The following is an 18352-nucleotide window of genomic DNA, read 5'->3' as shown; positions in this document are numbered from 1 at the left end:
CGATTGGTACGACCCGGCACTCCGGTGGCATGCCCCCGAAGTCGTAGAACGCATGCGAGGCCAGGGCCTAAGCGTTGACGAAGAGGGATTCTGGTACGACCCGGGCTCCTTCTACTTGGACGGCTTTGAACCTAGAGGCGTTGTGTTTGAAGACGAGAAGTGAAGTTCTGATCCTGATGTATCCCTTGACTCTATTTTTCCTACCTACAGAATTGAACAGTGTTTGCTTTTGTATGTTTTTTTGACTTCATTGTATGAGACTCAATAAAAGTTCTGCTAACTCACAACCTGTGCACGAGTGTGTGGTGCCTCTGAATGAGAGTCCATGAGCTCCTGAGGCTTGTACAGTGAAAAATTATTGGGAGCGGGAGATTGGAGCAAAACAAAAGAAAAAGTGAAGAAAGGAAACAAAACAACGAGAAAGACCAAGCAGTTCATCTTTACCCTTTTACTTTGTATTTTATTGAGGGGAAACAAATGTGACGATACAAAGCGGCGGCACACACAGACAGAGGCAGACACAGACAGAGAAGTAGCATTTCACATACAATGAATCTCTCCGCATATTCTGACGGATCTGTCTCCCCCGTGAATTTCGTCTCTGGTGTGGCAGAGCAGCAGAAACGCAGAGAGCACGTCGTCCCTGGTGTACTCGCCACCCTTTGACTTTTTGCCTCCGGTGAGAACGGTCCCACCTACACCCTTGGCTGACTCTGTTATCACGACAGTGGCCATCTCATCCCTCAGTTTGCCCAAGAGCCGCTTCCCGTGCTCTGCGTGCAACCTGTCGGTCAACCTGCTGTCAGGCAGGAAGATGGTGTCTCGGATATCTAGAGCTCGAGCGGTTGCATCTGTGGCCAAATTAATGCCACTCCTTGACCTCCTGTACATATGTACGGCCATGGAGGAGCCGGCCCTCGTGCTGGAGCCAGCGCCGCGACAGACGCCAAGGGCCGCTTCTACGGCCCTGCCCTTTCCGATGGCCTCGGCCAGCACGGCCCAGCCTAGGGACATGACACACTCGCAGTAGCCCAGATTGTCCCTCTCGATGGCCGACACGGCGCTGAGCACCATGGCCAGTTTGGTCTTGGCGCTGACGTGTTTTCCCAGCATGTACCTGGAGTTGACCTGGGACCACTTGCTGTAAAAGAGCACCCTGAAGCCAGCGCGCGCCAGAGCGTATTCGAGCAGCTCCTTCAGATCTGCCAGCGCGTTTACGTAGGTGTTTTGCTCAAACACCACAACCACCGGCACCTCTTTCCAATGAGCTGCGGGCAAAAGGACTTTCAGTAGCCTGACGTGTGCGCTCAGCAGGGCAGCGTACACCCTGGTGACTTGATCTAGATCCTGAATCTCTAGCTCGTCCAGGGACATGATCTGCAAAGAGACGGGGGAGACACGGGTTAGAATATTTTGTCTTCAAAAAACAATTGCACAAACAACACTGAGAGGTGCTCGACGTAGTGATCATCATATTCATCGTACAATTCATCTTCTTCTTTAGCATCATCATCGTCATCACCATCATCATGATCAACATCATTATCGTAGTATCACCCTTAAGATAACACAACTGAAGCAGATCTGACATTATCAACATGTCTCTCTGTCCTGCCTGCTGTACGGCTAGAAGACATCTCTTGCAGTCCATGCGTATGCCGTGGGAGCTGCTGCTCTCCCGATATGAATTCATGGTAGCCCTTGCTTCGTTCCGCCGCAATGTGGACCTGTACGTTGAGATGGACATCGGGCAGCTGAGAATTGCGTACAGTCAAGTGGTTTCGTTTTCGCCCGCCAGGATACTCGTGACAAACTCGCTCATCTCCCATTACAAACTGAGTTTGAAGAACGAGCACTCGGGACGCAAAGTTCAGGCATCGGTCCCCCGAGTCCCCACGGAGCTTTCTGAAGCGGTGACCCTCGCTCTCGGAAATGCCGTTCCGAGACGTTTTGTGCACGGTTGCATGTCCAAGCGTAAGTGGCGAGGACACGAGGAGATGGTTCTCTCTGCCTTCGCCTCTGCTGAGTCTGTGCGAGGCGGGCCACTCAAGTACCTGGCCCTGGTGAGGGCGAGCCCCCGGAACGTGGCCTCTCTACACACGGTGGTCGCGCTCGCCATGACGGGCTGGATGATGGAGTTGTCGGGGGGTAGGGCTGAGAGCTGCACCTGTGGGGTCTGGGATCAGGCCCTGCAGCTCATCTCGTGCTCCGTTCCAGACGCGGAGACCACTCTTAGCGTGCAAGACGAGAACCGAGTGAGCGCGTACATCTGCACCCTGATGCATGTGAAGCTGGGCCCCGAGAAAGAAGTGCCTCGAGGGCAAGCTCCTGACTACGGAAACATTTTCAGAGATCTTCTGGTGTCCGGCTTAGAGGAGACAGAGGAGGAAGGCGTCGAGCGTGTACGGTCGCGCGTTGAGGATCGTGGATGGGAGACCTACCACTAGCTTGCCTCCGGCAATCTCCACGGCACAACACACTCCGGCGCAAGACCTGGAACCTCCCCCGAACGTCGGGTCCAGACACAAGTAAGCCCTAGTCACAGTCGATCGAGCGAGGTCTTCCAAAGCAGAACAGTTGTTGGAAAGGAACCTGTTGATGACAGAAGCCTCGAACGGGATAGTTGTGTCAGTCTTGCGGTCCTCAGACGAGGTGCTGCTGCTGCCTGTAACCTCACTCTCGAAACCCTTGGGCGAGACCATGTTCATGAGCTCCTTAAGCTGCTCATCCACTGATATGTGTTGTGGGCAGTAGACGCCGAGGCAGCAGCAGGTGAGCCCCGGATCCCTTTCGTGGTACGCGCACTTGAAACTCTGGGACACCACGTGGTAAGCGGGGCTTCCCAGGTCGTCGCGGATGTCCGCGACCTTGTTCAGCCAAGGCGTGTTGTTGACGTGGCTGGTGATGTGAACCTGTTTCCTTCCTCTGAATGCAATGTTGGGCAGGACTGCCAGAAGCACTTTGGAATTCACAAAGCCAACTTCGTCCACCAGGATGAGATCGGCGCTCTGTCCCCTGCTTGCCTGAGAAAGGACAGCAAACAAAATGAAAGAAGAGCAAAAGTTTTTTTTTTTTTTTTTTAAAAAAAAAACAAAAAAAAAACAACAACAACAAAAACATAGAAACACTGTAGCAGCGTGAGTTATACAAGTGGGAGAACAAAGAAGAAGGAGAGGAGAAGAAACAGGAGAACAACACAGAGAAAAAAGAAAGGGCAAATGGGACAGGAGAAGGCTGATCGGGAGACGAATCGAGGTTTGACGCTAAGGAAAGCATCGATGGACCGCTGGCTCTCAGAGTTAATAGACGACCCTCAGTGGGTAAGCCACTGCGTGGAAGAGGGATGCACTTTTGATGACCGATACATCCTGGGCTGTTACGTTTGCTCAGCGCACCTCAGCAAGCACTCCTGCTCGGGATTCAACTGCTCCCTGGTGCGCGCGATGGCCGGCCGGGTTTCTCTCGCCTCGTCGTCAGAGGAATGCTCCTGCCCCGTGGTGGGGCTGGCAACATTTCGCAGAGAGGACCCTGACTTCAGGGGACCCTGGTACTCTGGTACGGATGTGACCGTGGGCTACGGAGCGTTGGAAGCGGACCTGCGGACGGGCGGACCCGTAGGCAGGGTGCCGTGGGTTGAAGATCAGCGCAGCGTAACGGCACGTGTGCTGAAATCCTGCCTGCCGGCCATGATCGCGCTGTTCTCCACCATCCTCTCGCGTGAATTTTCAGATGAGTACCAGGCCCTGGAGCGTGGGGAGGGTCAAGTCCTTTCGGAGCGTTGCCGCTGGACGTCTTGCGTGTTCGGACTCGCGGGTTGCATCGAATTTCAAACCGGAGGAGAGCGGGTCAGCGCGGACCTAGGAGATCTGGAAACCGTGAAGGACGCTGCTCTCAAAAGTGCAGCTGCCGTATCGACCCTTTTCTGCTCACCCGAAGCGAGGGTCAAGCGCTTTGTGAAAAAACTTGTGAACAAGCAAAGCGACAAGCATTCGAGGAGAGATGATTTTTACACTCTGGTGATTATGGCCTCCCTTTGCTTCTTCCCGTACTTAAAGCTCACCGTGTTGAGCGAACTGTTCAAAAACAGGACCCTGGTGCTCATGTTTTTCGACAAGACCCTCGTCAGGCACAACCAGTGGTCCATGCTTGCTACCAACGTCCACCTGCACGTGAAACAGCCTTTGTTTAAGAATGCATTCGCGGACGGCGACCCGGGTCGATACCTGCCTTTGGTTGTAAGGGCCGCCTTGGGCGATTATATTTCGTCATCCAGTCTGAGAAGTGAGCTGAGACCAGGAAGCCGATGCCCAACGGGAACGGAAACCGCCACGAGCCAGCCCAGGCCCCGCTCAGAGAAAATGGAAACAGGGACCGAGGCCGCTCCAGAGGCAAGCGGATAGAGCCCTCTCTGGCGGGCTTCTACGAGATGCATGAAGGAAGAATCGAGGAGAAGAGAATCTGCGTTAGCAACGAGCCGCCTTCGGCACAGCGTTGCAGACAATATCGCGTGGGGTGATGACCTACTGCCTTTATCCGATGTCTTCGCATCTCACGCTGCTCATTTTACCTCTAGGATGGTGTTTTGTCTGCTGTGTTGTACCTACACTACATTCAATAAAATCTCCAATGAAAATGTGACTGGTGTATTGGTTTGTGTCCCTTGTTTTTACCCCCCTCACCTTTTTCAGAAAAAAAAAGAAAGAAAAGGAATTCAGGTTTGGTGTAACAGTTTTATTTCCCATATTTAGTCTCCCTTCTGGTACAATGAAATGATGAAAAGAAAGGTAACAAAAAAAAAAAGAAACTCAGAACCAACATCAGCAAGGCGACTCCACAAGCGTTCCGAAGCAGCACAGAGACATCGAAGGGCCCTAGACCTCATTGTGGCTCTTCTGTCTTGGTTTATATGCCCCCACTTTTTTCCGCTTGGAACACAGAGGTCTTCTCCATTCAACGCCTTTGGGCCGTGAAGGTTTTGGTTTATTCATTTCCACGCTGCGGGAGCCGTCTCGTTCCTGGGAGTCTGTGCTCTCAAGAGGCAGCTCTGCGCGTCGCAGAGCACGATCGGATTTGAGCTTCTGCAAAACCTCTCTCTTCCACTGCAGGTTGACCAAGGATGTCAAGGGAGCGTGTCCGAATTGCACCAAAGCGTCGTATGAGTGCCCTGGGTCGGCGCTCGCTACCCTATCTGCGAAAAATCTCATGAAAGCGATCTCGCATCGCAAGCAGTTCCACGATCTGCTCGAAGGGCGAGTGGGCTGAGGCGATGCGTTGGGCAGAGTCCGGCGCTCCCCCTCGTCCTCTTGCCGACAGCCTGTATCCAACGTGGCCGTTGTCAAACACGTAGATCCCGTCGCGAGACAGTTCCACTGGCGAGTCTCCCATGAGCACGTATCCATGAGGCAGCTTGCGGAGCGTGCAGTATGATGTGATGTGAGCGAATAACCAGATGAGAGAAGCGACCTTTCTGTTATAAGGTGTGGGTCTTGTCGTATGTTTTAGCTGCCTGTTCACTCCCTCACTCAAAGTCACCCCGATCAGGGGGACCCTGGCTACCCGAGACACGCTCCTCACCAGGCTCCACGAGGTCTCCACCGAGAGCCCCGATGCCACCAGGTGCTTGAACAGCACAATCCTCTCAGCCGCCATGTTGCATCTGTCCGTATGTCTCCGGATTGGGTCCAGCAAGGCCATGCACACGTAGGAGAGCAGTTTGTCGTTGGTACCCGTAGAGGCTGTGGAGGCCAAAGAGAGCTTGAGCTGCTCCACCGCGAGGCCCACTCGTGCTCGACTGTCATCCTCTGCCACCCCCGACCGGCAGTTCGCCAGGAGCAGTGCCCTTTCACGGCTCCTGTTCAGCGAACCATAAAAGCGGTGGAGCCAGCGGACGGGATGGGCACTCAGGTACCTGGGGGCTTCCAACTCCTCTAGCGTGCGCTTGTACGAACAGAGCCGATGAGCCACTTCTTTTCCAAGAGCGATCTGTTTGTTCATCTCGTCCCGACGCTTCAGGGACTCCAGCTGCTCGAGGAACCTCATGGACCTCGCGCCGTTGCCCGTACTTTCCGGGGGCCGCTCCATTCCCGGGAATGCACCTCCGCTCGGCCCGGCCCTGGCCACCTCTCCGAAGCCTTCGGGGTCACTGAAATCTAGCATGGTCGACCCGACCGAGTCCAGGTCGCAAAGGGGCTCCACGCCCTCGTGCCTCAGCGTGAAGTGGCAGCATGATAACGTTCTCTGGGTTTCCTCCCAAGTGTCCAGGGTAATGTAGGTTTCAAAGTAGCACTCGGGGCACTCCTTGGTGTCTGTGGCCAGCCTCGGAATCACTGGGTAGCGGAGCAACAATGCGAAAAAATCCCTGAGGGAGTCCAGTGCGAGCAGCAATTCCTGGGTCGAGAGCGTCCCAAACTCTCTGCTCAGCCTAGCATACACCTCCAGCGCTTCGGAGAACGTGAGGGGCTGGCTTGGTTGCCTGACAATGGTTTCCCCTTCTTCTATCCCTCTCACAGCGAGCCAAAGGGTGAATTCGTTCACTCGCTCTTTGCCCGGGTCCGATGGGGTGCAGGCGGCCGTGCGGGGCTCAGCAAAGGTCCTGGCGAATTCCAGCAGTGTTGCATCTGCCTCTCCCAGCACGCGAGCCAAGCAAGCTCTGTCGTACAGCTCCGTCAGGGACCTCCGAGTTGTCCCCATGTTGCTCTGGTCGCATCTTGCTTCTGCGCCACCAAGGCTTCCAGTGCGCCCGGAACCAGAGTGTTCGCGATGAGCCTCTGACCCTGCCACTCGGCTAGACAAAGCATGAGTCCTATCCATCGCGGGTCCCCTGAACACGAGGGGTGCTTCACGTCCAGCCTGAGACCAGCCGATGGCCAGAGGGTTGTTAGTTGGGCAAACGTGGCCAATCCGCTCTCTGAGAGGAACCGCCTGGGTGAGCCATAGATACGCCGTGGTCCTTGACTCCAGGAGGATAACGGTCCGCCCAACTCACGGTCCAGGCTCTCTGGGATTTCTTCTAACTCGTAGGCCCCGGCCTTTGTCACGATCATGCAGCGAGAGAGTTCTCTGGCGCGCTTCAGTATCTCCCCTCTGCCACCCCTCACCACCAATGTGACACCAAACTTGCCTGGAGGTGCATCCATCGACAACACGTCCCCCAGCGCTAGAGTGCAAAGGACCAAGTCCAAGATCTTGTCCCCCGCCGTGTCTGCAGAACCGTGCTCAAACACTGGCCTCAGGCCACATCCGAATGTCAAAACGGTGTGAACGTGATACGCCAGGGTTGAAAATGCGCAGGGTCTGTAATAGCGCACAAGCTTGCCTCTTCCCGTCAGCTCGAACTGCCTTTTGCAGTTCACATTGGGAGCTGGGGTGAAAAAAATGTGGCCCTCCACAGCAGGGACGTCTGGGAGCAATTCAATCTCCAGTCGAGAGTTCAACGTGAGGATACTCGAAATGCCTTTCTCTCGCCAATTGCATTTTACTCTCACAGGTGCAGGTATTGGTGGCGCAGGTTCGTCTCCTTTTCCTTCATCTCCAGCTTTTTCTTCTTCTTCTTCTGCATCATCATATACTTCGTCAACGTCAACGTCCTCTTCTCCTGCTTCTTTGTCATCATCCTCGTCTTCTAGCTGCCCAAGTCCATTGTCACCGTCCCTCGTGTTCTGTTCCTGTGCATTTGTTACTCCTGTGTTGAGCATCAGGTTGGCAGCCCTGTGCATCCTCTGGACAAGCGACGCCTTTGTGTCCACCGAGCACCAAAACCTGTCTCGCTCAAGCACGAGTCGACCGTCGGGGCTCCTCTGCCATCTCGGAGGGCTTGGGCCGAGATGGGGAAACCATTCGCAGTGTCCTCGAGCCAGCGCTTTGACCGGCTCTGCATTACCCGTCTCCCACCTGAACTTCAGCTCGGCCACCTTTGCGCAAAACGATCCCGGGTCTCTCTTTGACCATGGCGAGGGTCCGTTCCAGGTCTCGGGGCCACGTATTCCCCCAGGCACTCCGTTCATTTCGCAGAAGGCCCTAAGCGAATCTTTGTTTCGCATTCTCAGAATGTTCTGCTGCTCCTCCGATGGTTCGGCATCCTCTGGTGCGCTGACGAGCACGTGCAGGCCAGGGTCGCCCCGAATTGCAGCAGCCCTCAGGGTTCTGGGCTCAGAATGCAACACCAAGTTACCAGAGTTTCTCACCGGTATGACACCTCTAGACCTTTGGACCAGAAGCGCAATTGCCTTGTCCTTCTGTGAGCTGCCTCCACCCGGGTGCGACACAAGGTACCCCGTCCTTCTGCTTTTCAGCGCGTCCATGTCCCTTGGCAGCGCATGGGTCCACCGACAGGCAAAAGTCAGAGAGTCTGCCTCTGGAGTGTACACTGTCACAGAGCGACTCCTGAAGGGCCCAGTGGCTCCTGCAAACCAAGCAACCGCTTTCTGTAGGTAACCATATAGCCCGCATTGCGAGCATCTGATCTCCAGCTCCGCGTGAATTTCTCGAGAGAGCATGGCACGCGCGAGCGCGCCCGCAAACTCTCGGGCAGAGCTCACCTCGGCCCGAATGTTCCGCCTTTCGAGATCATCTTCGCTGTCATCCTCCAGCTGGTTGTTGGCGTCGTCCTCAGGAATTGGCTTTGCGTACCACCGTCCGGGCTCCGCTATCTCTATCAGGCTGGAGATGGGCACGCGAGACTCACGCTGGAACAGGCTAGTGCCACGATTTGTCACGACGCAGAGGCCCCTCGTCCACTTTTTTTCCAGGGGGCACGTCAAAACGCGCGAGCGCAGCGTGTCAAAACCTCTCCATTCTCTTGGATTCAGTGCCCTGGCATCCTCGTCTTCCATCTCTACTCTCCCGAGGCCATCGCCTAGGTGACCGAGGTTCGTGAACTCCTCCGGAGGAGCTCCGCAGAACCATTTTACCATTGCGATTTCTGAGTCATCTGGGCCCAGGGACCTGGAGCTCCGGGACACCGGGTAATCTCGCTCCCAGTCGCTCAGGCGCGAGGTCTCGGCTGGGACTTTGGTAAAAGTCCATCGAGTTTCCTTCAGCCTCTTCCAGGAGCTCTCGCTCGCTGCATAGCCATCCAAGGGATCCCTGCGCCCCTGACGCATGAACATCTTGTCGATGGCGGAGGCCTTGTCCAGGCACTTGATGCGTGCCCTGGGCTCGAGCGGATCTGGGTCGGGCCACGAGGAGTCTTCGCTCGTTAGAGCGTCGGTCCGGAACAGCGAGCAGCTCTCCACTACCACCGCCACAGACTCCAGCTTCTGAACCAACGGGCCTTCACCCCTCAGGTAGAACAAGGGAGACTCAGAAGCGAACGCCACCATGTGCCCGTCTATCACAGACACCCCGGGTTGTCTGCCGGACGCCGTCGATTCAGATCTCGAGGCCCCCTCGCTCCCCAGTCTGAGGAAGCTCCAGTCACCCAGGCTCGTCGAAACTTTGCTCGGGAAGCGCTCAACCCTCTCAAACAACAGCGTGGGTCCCAGCGTCTCCGAGTACGCTCTTAGCAGGAGATCTTCTTCGTCCCCTCGAGGCAGCAGCACGCTCCCGGGGTGAAGCTCGGAGGCGCTCAGGGGTATGGGCTCGCAGCACCTGGCCAGGAGTGGGGCCAGCCTGTGGTCTCGAGAACAGAGAAAGGCTCCAATCGTGTTGACCCTAAAGCTCCCCGAGTGGTGAAACTCAGCGTCTGTTCCCCTGGTCCAAGCAGATGCACCCCTGTGCCGGCTTAGCGTGAACAACCGGGGGGCCGAGTGGCAGCTCAATCTGCAGCTCTCAGCCAAGTGGCCCAGGAGAGCGTACGCTGGGGGCAAAAGGCCCCGTCCATGCAAGACGAACTCGTAATCGAGCATGATGTCACCGGTGCTCATTTCTGGCACGCAAGGGTGCACGGCTCGGTAAAAGTGAGTCAGACAGGCACTCACGTCGAAGTCCTTCTCTGCCCCCCTTGTTGCCAGTACTCTCGCGCAGTGCCCTAGCATCACTGCCTCGTCCAGGCATGCTTCATATGCGGAGCCGCACTCCCCGGGGCACCTGTCGGCTCTGTCTAGAGCAAAGCGCTTCGGGCGAGCGTTCGGCGCCAGGTTCAGGTTGTATTCGCACAGGGGACGGGAGAATGTATCTTTCGGAAAGCCCTCGCTCGAGTCCTTCTCGTCCCTTGCCACCTCAACCGAAGGAAAGAACTCTCCGTCCCCAATGGCACTGCGGCATGACTGGTCAGCCTGCGCGATGAGCCAGGAACGTGCGTATGGGGGCTCTACAAAACAAGGGCCTCTGGTGAAAGGCTCGTCCACAGCCACCTCGAACTCGCAGCGCCCAGACGTCCTGCGGGAGGATGTGAAAAGGCGCGACAGCCTGCGCTCCTCGTAACCCCTGGCCTGATCGCTGCGAATGGCTCGTTCCAGGCCGAACGCGACATCCACAGCGAACGGGGATCGTACGGGTCCGGGGTCAGAGCGGCTCAAGGCAGGCTGGCTCTCCGTCTCCGGGGCATAATTCAGCTGAAAGTAGCATTCGCACGTCTGAGGGATCCTCGAGGAGAGGCCGATCGCGCAAAGGTCGTCGGTGAGCCTAGTGCGATGGCCGCCGCTGGATGCTGGACGCACGCCTTGCGTATTTGGAATCTTTAGGACGGCCCTGTGATGACCGTGTCTCGAGTGAAACACCCCGCAAACCCTCAGTATGTTCAAGTCTGTGGGCCCCAGCGTGCGTATGCCTATCGTGAGCCATTTGAAACAAGAGCTCGGCCCAACTCCCCTTCCGTAAAGGACTAGGTGGCCTGTCCTTTCGGGCACCTCTCGGGTTGGTGGTGAATCTGCGCGTGCCGGAGTTTCTAGCTTGTGGATCTCCTCGGTGTCCGAGTTTGGCTGCGGCCGTCTCGGGTTCCCATGTAGCAGCGCTAGTTCCTCTTCCAACTTCCCGTGGATCGGACTCTCGGGCGATCCCAACGGCTCTAGACACGTGAGACGAGGGCCGGTGCCCGGGAGATACTCAGACACGATTGTCCTGAGCTTTTGTAGGATGCAACAGTCTCTCACCTCAAAGCGAATGTTGCTTTGATTCAAACCATGTTCAAATCCCATACTTTCCACACTGAGGTAACAAAGAATCAGTGCTTGCGCCTCTTCCTGCCCCAAGGGATCCGAGAACCAGAGGCTTGTTGGTACGTCCGGGCCCACCAGCCTTGAGAAGGTTTCCAGCGCGTACAACACCGCCGTGCAGCTTGCGCCGTCAAACTGAGCCGGCGTGATCACATCCATCGTGCCAGGGATCAGACATACGGCTCGGTCGAATAGGTACTCCTCTGACCTGCAGCCCTGCGGCACCACCATTTCGTATCGGGGGCTCCTGGTGACGCGCAGGGTGGGCGTCCTGCTTGCAGACGGCGACCTATCTTTCCCTCGAACGAAGCGCGAGGATATCAGCAAGCGAGGCACCCCAGGTGCAGCCGTCTCGATCTCTAGCACAGAGTGCCCACAGGGAAACCATTCTGTAAGTCGTCCGCTGGGGACTCTTCCTACTGTCCCCATCCTCCTTCTCCATTCCTTCTTAGCCTCTTCGGGTTGCCTTCCTGTTCCTTTGCTCCCACCTACGTCTCCGCTCCTGTCGCTCGTGCTACTCGTAGCACAAGATACGCCATCCCTACCCACATTCTGCCTCGACTTGGGCACGATCACCAGCGCGTCCCTCAGAAGGTGCCTCAGCACAGCGACGTGGCCGTTTTCCGCGAGTACAGAGAATGCCAGTGGCGTGGAGATCACCTCCTTCAGAGCCTCCAGGCCAGAAACTGTGAGGAAGTCTGTCTTGATCACTCCGTCGAGTTCCCTGTGAGGGTTCGACATCCCACCAGCACAGGGGCCTTTCATGGGCCCCGCGAACAGAGGATACATCGGCTCCAGGTCTCTCAGGTCCAGGGGGACAGCGGCTTCTCCGGGCAGCACGCATCGCAAGGCGAACCGTGTCCCAAGCCCACAGTCTCCTAGGGCCAGGGCGCACAACGTGCGGACGACCTCTTCTCGGCAGCCGAATGAGAAGAAGAGGCAAACGCGAGCCTTCCAAGAAGACACCACCTGGTAGAGTGACTGACCGTCAGAAGTGTAGATGCGACCGGAGATCACCTCGGCTCCGCGCACGTCCCTCTCCTCGACTGTGTAGCCCACGCTTGTTTCTGGCCACCAGTGGGAAGAGCTGCCCGAACTGCTCTCCGAATGTGTCGAGATCACCAAAGAAGGCTCGGATCCTCCGTCGTCGCGCGCTCTAAAGGCTACGTCTGAAAACACGGACAGCGTTTCCCTGAAAACGGCGAACGCGCTGTCTGAGGGCCGCAGCCTTCTGGGAGTACGAGGCTCCGCGAACTGCCGGATACTCAGCACTCTGCCTTCCTCGTCTGCGGTGACCAGTGCACCGTCGCCCAGCCATGCGGCATAGTGCGACGAGGTTTTCGATGGCATCAGAGGGCTCGGGGAAAGGCGCCGCCGACGCTCCCGCTCGTACACGATGTGGCATCGCGACCTGTACCGCTCAAACCACTCGGGACGAAGACTGGCACGCAGGTTTCGGCCCCGCATTCCGAACAAGTAGGCCAGCTCATCGTCCGTGAGTTTGGACTTGCCAGCGCGGAGGCATGCATACACGTAGCAGATGTACTTATCACACATGCGGACTAGGGGGCCCAAACGCCCCCCTCCCGAACGTTTCAGAGGGGACGGGGCTTCAAGGGAGCTGCTCTCGATCACTTCTACCCCATGGATCCGGTCACCAGCGTGTCTTTCTGCTCCGCCTGGAGCCGAGTGGTCGAACATGCTGGCAGATTGCCGCAGATTACGCTGGCCCAGGCCGTGGAGTCTGTGTTTCGGAGGTATGAGGAAAGGACTTCCACATGTAGGAAGAGGGTCGAATCTACAGACCGTGAGACTTACAGAGGAGAACGCAAAGAGTCCAGAGCGCCGAGGTTTGAGCAGGACGAGGTCGAAATGAACACAGAGGACGAGTTGCTCGATTTGGAGTCTGGATTCGAGAGGTCCTTCGTAAACCTGAGGAGTATCAAAAGCGAAGAGAGCATGTCTGTGCTCTCTCAAGGCAGTGACGTTGAACTTGAATCCGAATGCGAGTACAATGTTTCCTGGGTACCCGTGAGACGGGAAAGGTACCGGCGTGCCAATTCTGTAAAGAACGACAGCCTCGGTCCGGGAAATCCTCCGCCGAACGAGCCCGCCAGGTGCCTCAAGTGCGAGGCCTACGACGCCCACTGCAAGGCCGCCGCCGAAAGTTACAGACGGACCTTGAGTGGCTACACGAAGACCGTCTCCGAGCTTATGTTGGGCTTCAAGACGGTTTTGGAGAGGTATCCTGAGCTGAGGGTGGACACGGGAGATGAACGCGTTCACTTCATGGTTCAGGCCGCATTGGGTCGTAATAATCTGGTCCGAGAAATGGTCCGTCTGTCTGCAAGGGCGACGTGCGAACGCACTCTCGGGGAGTCCAGGCAAAGAGAGTCGTGTCAACACGACTCGGCAACCGTGTGCGAAGCGCTGAACTCCTGCTACACGGACGCTGAGGCACTGCGGATGATCCTGGAGCGCTACACCGACCTGTACGTAAGGTACATGGAGGTGTGGAGGGGGATGTGTGCCAAGATATCAAGGGATGTCACACCGCTGGAGTTTCTCGAACTCGTACGGGAAAGGCCTGGGGTGAGCCAAGGTGAGCCGTGGAGCGAGGCCAGAGCATACGTGGGTCGCATGCTCGTCAAAGCGTCTTCGCTGGTGCCAAAGTGTGTGGGGGACGATTGTGCTCGGATGCTCAGGAAGTTGGACGTCGAACTTTCTCGAGCCAGGCCTCTAAACTCAGGGAGTAGCAACAGGTTCCTCGTAGGGTACCTTGAGGACGTGCGTGGGCGTCTGGACAAGGCAGGCTCCGGTGTGTGGAGCTGGGATTGTCACATGAACGATGCCTACTTTGACATCAGGTGCGACTTAGCGGTTCTCGAGAGCCTCATCGGCATTGGTGACATCTCAGTCAGAAGCCTGCTCTATGAGAGATCCCTGCTGATCTCTCAGTTGAGAAAAGTCATGATGAACGAGGGCTCTCTGGAGGTCAACCTGAGCAGGGCACGCTGCAAGCTCGCTGAGGCCAATGCTCTGAGGCGTCGCCTGGAGGCCGCCGGCCCGGTCTTCACGTTCTGAAGGTATCCATATGTGTGTGTGTGTGGGGGGGTGGTGGACACAGACGGTATGGGACGCGGCGAGATACTTAACACATAAAGCGGTGAGAGCTCGACTGACCACCCCCCACCCCCTCATCATGGATGTCAACTGCGATTACTTGGTGGTCAGTGGTTTTGACACTGAACCTGACGACCAGATTCACTCTTGTCCACATTGCTCATCTGCACGGTACCTGCGCAGGGCGCTGGTGTACGAGCCCGCAGATGGGGAATGGAGCGGGATCTCGGCTTCCATCTCGGTCAGGCCGGTCACCTTTGAGGAGGCGTCTTACGGTCGCATGGTCCCCTACTTGCTGTCGCATGAGACACGGGACGATCATGGCACCGGACCAGAGGAAGGGGACAAGACCTTGCTTTACTATGTTGTGCATAACAACCTTGCCTCAATTCAAGGCCCAGTGCACTTGAGAGACACGCCGGAATACGGAACCTGGTTGACGGAGGTCGACCGGTGCGCCGTGGCGCTTGGACGGTTGAGAAGCGCGGCTTCCGCATGTGCTCACCTGCCAGACCTGAAGCGATTCGTGCTGGAGCAGAAAAACGACGACGGCCTGCTGCACCTGGCTAGCAAGTGGCTCGCACAGGCCAAAAATTCAGCCGTCGGGATTGAAGCGTTTGGTCCCTTTTTCATCGACGTGGCTTTCGCGCCAATTCTTCACAAGATCATGAGATCTGACTGGCTTGCCAAGCGCAAAACCAACTGTGGCACCTCCAACGAACTGAAACCAGGCTGGGCGCAGGAATTCTACAACGCCAGCAAGGTCTCGCGCTCACCAGATGGTAAGATGAGATTCGTAGGCCACCCGACTTGCCTTTCTGTGCCGCTTTGCGTGGCGGGGGAGGGGAAGGGGCCCAGCGGCGTGGCTCAGGCCATCCTGAGAGAGATGAGGCTCTGCGGATACACCCCTTGGTCCGCAGTGCACGCAGTGCGGTGCCACGAAAGCTCCTTGCACGGGCTCTCGTGTCCCGAGTGCCGTCGGGTGATTTTTACCCATTGTGCATTTCTCATGGAGTGCGCTGCACTCGAGGCTTCTCTTGAACACGACTGGCTGGTCCGCAATGAAGCTGTGATTCAACTGTGCTGGGTGGTCCATTCCCTCCTTTCACTCGAGATCCGAGCCGCGGTCACTGTAGGAGACCTTTCGGCTGCCTGCAGCGGAGCAGACAGTGAAATGGATTTCGAAGATGTGATGACAGAAGGAACGGAAGAAGTGGAAGGAGAATGGGATATAGGAGAAGAAAACGAACAAGAAGATGAAAAATTAAAAGAACAAGAACAGCCAAATGAAGAAGGAGGAGAAGGTGCGCCGTTCGACACGACACGCTGTCGCGTCGAGGCCAAGGAGATGGACACTTGGGCATTTTTAGTGACCGCGCACTGCGTTGCATTTCAAACCCACGAGCGAAACTGCTCGCTGGATTTGGAAAAATTGGCAGTGCTGTACGCAAACGATCATTTCCCGTCTACTCTTGAGTGTGAGAACGGGGAAGAAGGACACACCCAGAAAACGAGCGCGAAGCCGGACCCCAGACTGTTTGAGATGGCAGCCCTGAACAACGCATTCAACTCTCCCAGGCTCAAATCAGGGAATTGCCTTCAGGAGCGGGACATGCGGGTCCCTCCGGCTGGGAAAGTGTTGTACGGGCTCTCTGCACCAAGGAGGTTCTATGGTTCGGGTTCCGAAGACCAAGCCCGGATACCCAATGCCTTCGTTGACATAGCCGGACGTATCGAGGCCCGGGGTCAGGATCCAGAGGTGATAGCGGACGCCTTCGGGCTTCACTTTCCCAAAGTGTCACCGTGCGCTCTCTGCCATCTGAGCCTGAAAGCGCCTCAGCCTAGCTCGCTGAGGGCAGACGCGAGCTTATTTTGGCCCGTGTTTGTCAACCCCACGAGGTCCTGTCACAAGCTGTTCAAGGCCCTGGCTCTTCCCGTGTCCCCGAGTCCTGCGTACGCACTGGAAACGTTGGCACGAGGATGGAGAAGGGTGCCGGACCGTGTGCGAGGAGAAATGCCCACTGCCACTGGAGGCTGGGTCACGATCCCTCGTGAACATTACGAACGTTATTTCAAGGGCCCTTTGGACCTCTTGACGGGCGCAGGGTTGATGAGCGAGAGCGAAAAGGGGATGATGCTCGAAGCTTTGAGCAAAGGCGTTTTGCCATGCTTCGCTGCCGAAGGGGAAAGCTTACCCGACACGCTTGTGAGTTCCACCCTGGCGTTATCATTCGCGGCCAGTGGGTTAAGGCTTTTTGCATCCGGTGACCTGGCTGGAGGAGGAGAGGGACGGCAAGGAGTCAAGGCAACAGCTCGTTCCGCAGTGAGAGGGACCGTGGCGGGGCTGTTGTACTTCGCGGCGTGGTACGTGCTGGTGTATGGTAACGCTCTGCACTCTGGCCCATGCGCGCTCAAAGTCCTAGCGCGCGAGGCTGGAGGAAATGATGCAAACAGGCACTTGTGTGCGGCCATGGAACTGAAAGCTGACCGTTGCGCCAGAATAACTCCTGCAAGAGGAGACGGTGGAGGGGACGCGGACCTGGACCTGTTCTGCGAATACTCTGTTTGGGGGTACGACGACGGCAGCATCGTGAAAGCTATGCTGATCATATTCGAGGGACTGCTCGATGCTCGGACCGTACTGCGTGCGGCCCAGCTGTACGTACCCGAGCTCACTGCTCAGCTGCCTTTCTCCAAAGCCATGAACTCCGTCCCCAGCACGGTAAAAAGCGCGATCGAGGCAAGGGACGCATGGTTTGCTGCACGCCAAGGCGGAGTAGAGTCCTCTCGGGGTGATCCGCCTTACATATACCTGGGCGATGTGGCCCATGGGATTCACAGCAGCCTGAGAGGCGCTTTAGATGACGGTGACGAGAGGCCCGTCGCGGCTCCTCCGGCGAGCCTTGACGCTCAAGACTCAGACCCGTGGTACGCATGCCTCCTGTATCTTAACGAGAGCGACGACAGAGAGGGGTCACATCTCAGCTACGTGATACAGGACCTGGAGAGAATGACTGTTCTGAACGACCCGGAATGCTGGGAAAACATACTGGAAGGAGAGCTCCCAGACGTTGATTTGGGCATTCGTTGCCCAGACTCTGCAGACGGCACACGGCAAGTCGCGGCCCGTTCGGAGAGTGTCGCTCGAGGCTCCCCACACGTCGCAGGCGGGGTCGCTCCCGGGGATCCAGCCGTACAGGGAGTGGCGCGTTCACAGCTGGATAGCTCTCAGTCGACACTGGAGAAGTTGCTGGTGGTGGACTCTCTGGATAATCTCGGCTTTGCGGGCCAGAGCATTTTTCCCAGAGAAACCGCTGACATCGATGACTGGCGGCGTTCTGACGGGGCGAGCGCAGCCCCAAGTTTGAGAAGGCCATGCCTGACGAACGTGTGGAACACGACTTACACAAGGACGCATTGGGACGGCACGCGAAACTCGAAACCTGCCCTACGCAGCTCGCGGTCACGCTCTTACCGAACCCTGGCGGAAGCGCTCTGGGTGATGTTCATCGGCGCGTACGGATGCAAAGGGTCGCACTCAGCTCCCCTAACGGTGGAAGCCCTCGCAGTGATCATACACCTGGCCTCCAAGATCATCGATAATGGATCCATCTCCGGCCTAGGGCCCTGCAAGGACATAAGGGCTCTGTGCTGCCACTTGTACCCCGAGCCGCGCCAGTTCCTGCCGGTCGCCTCCGTAGCGGCCGGTATGTTTGGATGCAACGTTGCGGTTTGCTCCCGGGAGACCTTTTATTGCATTCATAACAGCCATCACGAGAACTCGTGGGTCCAGGGTTTTCTGGAGTGCGACGGGTCCTCGTGGCACCTGAGGGACGCGCCGCTGCACACAACTCCGATCGAACTGCTGTTCGAGATCGGACCGAGGCACAGAGCGGGCTCACTTCAAGCCTATGCGAGGCTACACGACCTCGAAGTGATCAATGTTCCTTCGGACGGCTACTGCGGATTCCACAGTGTGGCTCAGCTTCTGTACGGTCGCATGGCCACGGATGAGATCCGCGTGGATTTGGTAAAGAGGATGGCTGACTTTGTTTTCCTCAACGCAGGAAGGTCAGACATTAGAGAGACGTACCTCCCGGAAACCAGAGCGCGAAACATCTCTGAGCTGGAGCGGC

The 18352-nt window shown here is 56.9% G+C and overlaps 1 protein-coding gene across 1 annotated transcript; it reads right to left on the bottom strand.

Moving 5' to 3' along the window:
* Positions 1–538: 538 nt before the first annotated feature.
* LOC144994149 (uncharacterized) lies at positions 539–5187 on the bottom strand. The gene is made up of 2 exons (XM_078950889.1): positions 2442–5187; positions 539–1377 (listed from the first exon to the last, which is right to left on the bottom strand). Exons 1-2 carry the CDS (start codon positions 2706–2708, stop codon positions 541–543), a joined length of 1104 nt encoding a protein of 367 aa, XP_078807015.1. The 5' UTR covers positions 2709–5187; the 3' UTR covers positions 539–540.
* Between the last annotated feature and the right edge of the window lie 13165 nt (positions 5188–18352).

This window comes from Oryzias latipes, chromosome 8 (genome assembly GCF_053564925.1).
Source record: "Oryzias latipes strain Hd-rR chromosome 8, Olatipes_Hd-rR_3.1".
NCBI lineage: Eukaryota > Metazoa > Chordata > Actinopteri > Beloniformes > Adrianichthyidae > Oryzias > Oryzias latipes.
The sequence above is the reverse complement of the archived record's forward strand: the minus strand, read 5'-3'. Positions and strand labels throughout refer to the sequence as shown.

What these genes read in the sequence shown, in the direction of transcription:
- LOC144994149 (XM_078950889.1), bottom strand. Translation starts at nt 2,708, where the DNA reads ATGAACATGGTCTCGCCCAAGGGTTTCGAGAGTGAGGTTACAGGCAGC. An exon ending in TTGCCGGAGGCAAGCTAGTG is followed by an intron (nt 1,378 to 2,441) that starts GTAGGTCTCCCA and finishes GTCTCTTTGCAG; the next exon opens with ATCATGTCCCTGGACGAGCT.